General features: G+C 36.4%; 1 protein-coding gene and 1 long non-coding RNA gene across 2 annotated transcripts in view; one reads left to right on the top strand and one right to left on the bottom strand.

Annotated features, from left to right (window-relative positions):
* Positions 1-7,530: 7,530 nt before the first annotated feature.
* Positions 7,531-7,748, top strand: LOC108356170 (uncharacterized). Its single transcript, XR_001846584.1, has 2 exons — positions 7,531-7,607; positions 7,678-7,748. It is a non-coding gene; the product is annotated as an uncharacterized LOC108356170 (long non-coding RNA).
* A 60-nt stretch (positions 7,749-7,808) lies between these two features.
* LOC108356150 (uncharacterized) overlaps positions 7,809-7,884 on the bottom strand; it is a 676-nt gene continuing 600 nt past the window's right edge. Inside the window, exon 3 of the mRNA XM_017607283.1 lies at positions 7,809-7,828. Within this exon, the coding sequence (XP_017462772.1) occupies positions 7,809-7,828 (20 nt within the window). The remainder of the gene's footprint in view (positions 7,829-7,884) is intronic.

The raw sequence follows: 7,884 nt of genomic DNA, 5'->3' as shown, positions 1-7,884 counted from the left end.
TGTGCACTTTGGTAAATTCATATCTGCCACAAAGCAACAATATAACAGCTGTGGAGTTGCATAGACAGCAGCTGCAACAATAACATTGCTGTAACAACAGCAACTTCGTCAGAAACAAGCCTGAACTAGTCACAGTCCATGTCGGATTTGATTTTTTTTTTAACTAATGGCATACCACAGCTCCGGTCACGTCGTAATACTTGGATGCTATGGGTATTAGCTTTGGTGTTTTTGGATTATTCCAGCCAGAGATGTAGTGCAATATCCATTTGTCCAGCGTCGATCGCAAATTAATACTAGGTTAAGGCTGCCATAATCCTGAACCATCGACCAGGACACTTATCATTCAAATCAAAAACAAAGATACAAGTGAATATGGTGCCAATGTATTACTTATAAGTACAGTTTCTTCGGTTTTGGCGTTGCATTAATTTGAAGTAATTTCTGATACTATAAGCAATGTAGTTTTTAGACACAATCCGTAGAGCTGAATTATTGATGATGATGAAACGCTGAAGTTCTGAAATTCTTTTAAACCATAAAAGAACAAATTTCTCTTGACGGGTACGTAATTTGGAAAAATGTTTGGCGCCTTTAACGTGATCTTGAATGCTTGCCTTACCACCATTAGCGAATTTCCATATATCCTACTATGCGCCTTATGAAATAGCTATCACATCTACCATTTTCATAAATTATTGCTGCTTATCCACAATAGTTTATCATCAAAAACGGCCTTAAGCTGGAAAAAAATTGTTGAATATAATTGTTATAAGGCCATAAAATAACCAAACCAATTTTTTTTGTATCTCCGAATTATGAAAAAGCATCTGCGAAGTGCAGAACATAAGCGTATTCAAACGAAAGAAAACGGAAACCAAATTTTTTTTTTAATGTAAACAAAAGTGTGGTTAATACCACCAAATCATTGTTGAAATTATCAACAATGACATTGTTATATAACTTTAACCAAAAATCACATTGTTGTACAGCAATAAAATACACTGCAGAAAAATGATATTTAACCAGATAACCTGATAATCAGGCACGCGTGAACAACCACATTGATTCCGTTTCAAGTTTTAGTTTGGTAATATTATCCAATTTTTAGTTAATTTTTTTTCTCAGTTTAATATTACAAATAGAATTCAATAAGCATTATAAGTCTCAATAAAATATATTTGATATGAACCTTAAATTAATTCCTTCAAGAAGTGCGATATTTATGAATTAAACAAGTAAGAAAGTCTAAGTTCGGGCGGAGCCGAACATTAAATACCCGGCGCAAGTATTAAATATATGTTTTTCACCTTTCCGAAAGCTACCGCCATAAGTGGGCGTGGCTACGCCCATTTTCAAAAAAATGTTAATATTCTTATTTTTCGTCTAAAATTTATTNCTTCAAAAGAACTTATTCAAAAGGCCTTCTTAAGTACGTCCTACAAAAGCCCTTCTGAAAATTTTTCTTTGAGTAGCGGAAGCAGAAGCCCTTCAATTTGTGCCACTCCATACAAAAAAGGAAGAAGAAAGGAATGACTTTCAGAAAGGCCTTTTGGAAGAGATCTTAACTGACCACCTCAGCCGTGTTCAGGAACTTTTACTTTTTTGGCATTTGCCTGAATATAACAAATTAGATTTTACTGGCTAACCAGAATGTAATACCACAGCCACAAGCTATTTCGGTAGCTACATCAACAATAACATACTACAACCACAGCTACATATTGTGGGCAGTTTAGAGCATTTAGAATATTTTAAAATGCTAAAAATTAGATGGGTGTCTGCATTGACCTTCATTAAAAAACCAGGATAATTTAAGTGTGGACCAGGACACTAGGACAATTTGTCTAAATCAGGAATCCTGGAAAACCAGGACGTCTGGCAGCTCTATACTAGGTTTACATATAAGTTGGTTATCCTCATTTTCAAGCTTAAGGGCTAACTATAATATGAATAAGCAAGCGTATGCAAACGTGCGAATACACATAAATCCTATTCTGAAACTATAATGTGCTTAACATCAAGTTTCGTCAAGTTTCACCAAACGTCATTTGCTTAAGGAAAGAGCGAAACTGATCGCACCTTCCGTACGGAATCAGTTGTTTGTCCTCGTACGTATGTATGTACATATGTAACACATGCAGTGTTGCCGCATTGCAATTTTTTTACCGTCATTGGTAATTTTTTTCTTTATTTATCATATTTGGTAATTTTGTAACTTATTTTTAACATGGTAACTTTTTCGATTCAGTCTTACATGTAACACAGGTCAAAAGAAGTTCTGGTTCCACATTAAGAAGTGGGCCGTAAGCGTTTCCTTTTACAGAAACACCTGGTTACCCTGAAAGTTTCGCAAGGCGAATAGTTCTTCGGCGTTTCTAGGTTACTATAATTGTGTGATCTACACCAAACTGCTTGATAGTGGCTATTGTTATATCTAATTAAATGTGGCAACACTGAACTCATGTAAGTAAAATATAGCCACCTAAAAGTCTACACTACGTTGCTTATGCATTTGACAGACTTTTCGTTCATTTTCTGACAGTCAGTTACGGCAGCTTATTCATATTATAGTTAGCCCTTTAACTCCAAATGTAAAAGTAAACAAAAATGGATGCTAGCAAGGAAAAGAGGTTTGTAAGGGTATTTTTAATAAAGTGTTAATTTAAAATATATTTATATTGCTTAATATAGCAGAAAAACGTGATTACGGTGGCACGGAGAAGAAACATAACTTTTCCTTGAGATGTGAGAATAATAAGCACAACAAATTTGACTGCTAATAATCTGAGATTTGCCTGTGTAAACGGTAGTGTTGGAAAAAACATCGATGTTTACGCACGTCGATGTTTCGATGTTTTTGGCGGAGCAACATCGATGTATCGATGCATCGATCTTTTTAAATGGCGAATTTTTTAAATGTTGGCTGAATTCATTAACGCAGACATGCAAACCATCAGTCTCTTTAATTTCACAAGCATACAAGATCAATGAGTTCTTAATAATTCATATTAAGATTTCAGTAAAATAGAATTCGAATTATTGGAATCTATGTTCAAAAACACATTTATATTCATACATATACATACGATGAAATATTTTCATTGAAAAAACACACATAAATACAATCCTAAAAAGAAGCCTGTGACTTAAAGATTTCAAGTTGTGCCAACACCAATAACCTAAAGAATTAATAGTTTCTATTTAATGAGCTTTATTTATCTATTAAAATTGCGCTCGTAGATTTTCACTTACCTATGTGATGATTATAGAGAAAAACATCCAACATCGAAAAAAACTCGAAGTTTGAAATAAATTCAAAAACATCGATGTATCGATATAATATCAATGTATCTTCCAGCACTAGTAAACGGGTTGATTAATAAACGAGCTTTGATTGAGATTATATTTGTATGTGAACATACTATAAAAGCATAAACAGACGGCAGCGTTGATCCGGGTCAACTCGGGAATTAACTGTAGTTGATCCGGATTAAGTCCGAGTTAGTCCGGATCAACGCTGCTGTCTGTTTAAGCTTTAAGTTAAGAAATGATCAGGAGAAACATCCATTAGGTTACGGCTGAAAACATAGAGAAAATTCCCTTATTATATACTTCTTTTGTTTTTTAATGGCACTACAAGCGGTTGTTCGTATTAGTCGGGACCAAAAAACCTTGACAAATCCCGCTCTCCTTTGAAAAGTTACTATAGTTGTTTATCTCAAGGTTATCCAACCCTTTCAACACTTAGTCCTTTCATTTTTTTGGAGCTTACACACTGCGTAGCGAGCAAGAAAAACGTCGGTGGCCCTCTATGTAGCCAAACGATCGCTATGTAAACAAGTAAGAAAGTCTAAGTTCGGGTGGAGCCGAACATTAAATACCCGGCGCAAGTATTAAATATATGATTTTCACCTTTCCGAAAGCTACAATTTTTACATTTCTGAAATTTATATGAAAAGCGGCCGTTATTTTAGTCCGATTTCAATAATTTTCAACGTTTTGCTTTTGTGTGGCAAGCACAATAACCATACCGAGTGTGGTACAAATTGGTAGATCGGTTATCGAGATACATATGTATATGTGATCATAAGTGGGCGGTGCCATGCCCATTTTCCAAATTTTATCATAAACGTATTTCTTGGTAAATAATTGTTGCAAGCATCAATTTTGAATAAATTAGCTTTAATATTTACTGATTTATCGAAGATTTTGTATTTCTCCAAATTTCCGTTATATGGGACGTGGGCGTGGTTATTGTCCGATTTTAAAAATTTCCGGCCATTTGGTATGCTGTACCAAGGCAAAAAACTGTGCCAAGTTTGGAAGAAATTGGTGCAGCGGTTACCAAGATACACACATATAACCATAAGTGAGCGTGGCTATGCCCATTCTTCAAAAATTTATAATGTTCTTATTTTCCGTCTAAAAATTACTGTAGATGTCAATTTTGAGTGAATAATCTTCAGTAGTAACTAAAATATCGTAGTTTTCGTATTTCTGAAAAGTACCGTTATATGGAAGTGGGCGTGGTTACAGTCCGATTTCGTCCATTTTCAATGCCACCTACTTTGGATAAATAGAAACCTACATTCCAAATTTCGTTTAAATATCTCAGTTTTTGCTCGAGTTATCGTGTACAGGGACGGACGGACGGACAGACCTACATGGCATTCTCGACTTCTCTATTCATTCTGAGCATTTATGTATACATTTTTCTTTATCTATCTCGATTCGTTTTGTCTGTTACAAACAACTGTTATGCACAAGTGCGCTCGGGTATAAAAACAACGAGAGGCGATGACGTCTGCAGACGAATCGTTCGTGCGGCCTATCGTACGAGATAGATAATAAGGATAAAAAGTCCGACACTTACTTTTTATGGAGTTCTGGCATTGTTGCCAGGTGTACCTAAAACCCGATATTCGGAACTCCTGTTAGTGCAATGAGAGCAATCAGATCCTGTCAAACGGAGGCTCGATTTACTGTGCACCCACAGCTGTTTTTAGTGAAATGTCAGATGCTAAAAAAACAAGTAAAGAAGTATAATTCCGGGCGAAACCGAACTTTATATACCCGGCTCAGGTATCAAATATCGTCGGATCAACTTTCTCTAAACTACATTTTCATGATAAGCAGGGGGTTCTTCCCGATTTCAAACTTTTTCGCTAATATGCTGAATTAGTGTTAATGAAATAATTGATCCAAGTTTGGTAGAAATCTACACCTTGTAGTTATAAAGTGGGCGGTGCCCCGCTTAATTCCTATACGTCTATAGCAGTCTTATTTATTGTTAAGAGATTGTTGTAACTATTAACTTGGAGTAAATTAGCGTCCTCGGTAATTGGAATATCGGAGTTTTCGGATGTCTGAAATTTACCGTTAGATGGGAAGTGGGTGTAATTTTAGTCCGATTAGACTAATTTTCAACGAATTTCTTCCTTGTACAAAGGTTATTAAGTGCGCCGAGTTTGATATAAATTGATGAATCATTTACCGAGATACACATTTGTGGTCATAAAGGGGCGGCACCACGCCCATTATCCATAAATGTATAATAATCCCGGTTATTGCCCGATTTTAAAGATTTTCAAAAAATATCTTAGCTATGCTCTCGGGAAGGCTCCTACCGAGTTTGGGATGCATTGGTGGAGTGTCTACTGAAATACAGTATTTCATCATAAGTGGGCGGGGTCACGCCCATTTTCCAAAAATGTCATAATAATGCTATTTTTTACTGAAATTCGACTTCACCTACTAATTTTCAACAATTTGGATCCCATATTTACTGAAATATCGTAGTTTCCGCATTTTTCGAAAATACCGTTATATGGGAAGTGGGCGTGGTTACAGTCCGATTTCGCCCATTTTCAATGCCAATCTACCTTGGGTAAAGGGAAAACTACATACAGAATTTCGTTGAGATATCTCAGTTTTTGCTCGAGTTACCGTGTACACGGACGGACGGACAGACGTACAGACGGACGGACAGACGTACAGACGGACGGACAGACAGGCATAGCTTAATCGAATTCTATATTCATTCTGAGCATTTATGTATACATTTGTCTATATCTATCTCGATTACTTTTGGCTGTTACAAAGAACCGTTATGTGAACAAAGTTAATATACCCTTGTGCACAAGTGCGCTCGGATATAAAAATTACGACACAGTTGCATCCTAAGTAGAATGCCAACTGAGTTAGAAGCGCTTTCTTACGACCCAACAACAAGCCACGTGCAATATTCAGAAGCCGAGCTGACCGGATACAGGATACAGGATACCTGTATTTGCTGACGGATCAAAAACAGAATGCGGAGTAGGTACAGAGAAAATTTTCGCATGCGTTTTCCAGGCGGAAATATCTGCGAGGCAGTGAGGTATGTACATAAGAGTGCATGCACCCGGGGATCGGAGGGACCTTTTTTCGTTCATAGACCAGCCATTTTTGCCTTTTTCTCTAAGCTGCAACATCCTCTGCTGACGGCCCTCGTGTGGAGATCAACCATCCCAGTATTTTCTGGATAATCCAGCGACTTTGTGTTTCCCTTTCGAACATCAAATTGAAGAATTATATGTACGCACGAATTTGCGAAATGAGTAGCCTTGTCTTGCCTCGTTTCGTATCGAACGGTTCTTAGGAGTATTTAGTTCCCTACTTGGACGGAGCTTAAAGTTGTTCTCAGTATTATTCTATATACATACATATATTGAAGTTTTAGTTTTGTTTTAACACCAAATTAAGATCAGATCGTGCTGCCAACACCAGCTCTAAAGTAGATGACTACACTTTTGAAGTTATTAATTTACCAAAACTCATATTTCCACCTATAAGATACTGCGAGGTCTTTAAATAATGATTTTTCCAGTGTGGTAGATAATCTTTTTCTGTTCATAGCCGGGCACTAGCATAAAAGGCCTTGAACATTTTCTTCTCCTATGTTCTTGTAACTACGCCGATGTCCACCCCTGGCCCCATGGCGTGTCGCGAACAAATTTCTTTTATGTTTAAACGTAAGGCTAACAATATAGTGGAGCGGCGAACAAAGAGCATCGAGCAAAGCGTCGATTTCAAAATCATATGTTTCAATGCGAGAGCGAAATAGAAAAAAATTCAATGTTTGAATCGATTCGAATCGAAATAAAAATAATCGATCCGACCGAAATCGATTCATATAATTTAGTTACCAAATAAAAGCCTTTTACTTAATTTCTTAAAGAAACAAAATACGACCTTCTGACCAACACTGAAACTACAAAAATTATTGTAAGTATATTTTAAAACATGCATTGCTATAACGGTTTCAATATCTAGATTCATCCAAAAGCTATCAGGTATGTCGCTAAAAGCCTAGACAAACGGGCTCGCTTATTTGCATAATCAGCCTTTAGTTGCATTAACTCATGCATTAACTCCTTCCAAATGCAAATAGGCTTGCTGTAAATGCACTTAATATGTTTGCATTTAAACTGATTTTGCTAGTTTCAATTTGGCAACTCCGTCCAAAATTGACATCAATTTACTATTGTGAATGGTAATTTCGATTGACAGCACGAAAGTTTGATGAAAACAAATGAAAAAGCGGCAAACAAATAAAATCAGCGGTAAGTTTTCACAATATTGTGTTAAAATATGAGCAAAACTAATTATTAAATACATATTTTCCAATTTCAGATGTCCGACAACAAAAAGCGCAGCACTTGGAGCACCAGCGATGAAAAAGTGCTCCTGGAACTATGGGCCGAGTATTCTGGTGACCTGCGGCGCGCTAAGCGAAACGTCCATATCTATACGGAGATGTCCATTCAAATGGCCTCCAAATATACTCCAAAGGAATTGCACGGGAAAATAAGGAATATGACCCAAAAATATAGGTATTTA

The sequence above is a fragment of the Rhagoletis zephyria genome, unplaced genomic scaffold, assembly GCF_001687245.7.
Source record: "Rhagoletis zephyria isolate East Lansing unplaced genomic scaffold, Rhagoletis_zephyria_1.1 Rzeph_scaffold_00170, whole genome shotgun sequence".
NCBI classification, from domain to species: Eukaryota; Metazoa; Arthropoda; class Insecta; order Diptera; family Tephritidae; genus Rhagoletis; species Rhagoletis zephyria.
Note: the sequence above shows the minus strand (reverse complement) of the source record. Positions and strands in the feature narration are given on the sequence as shown.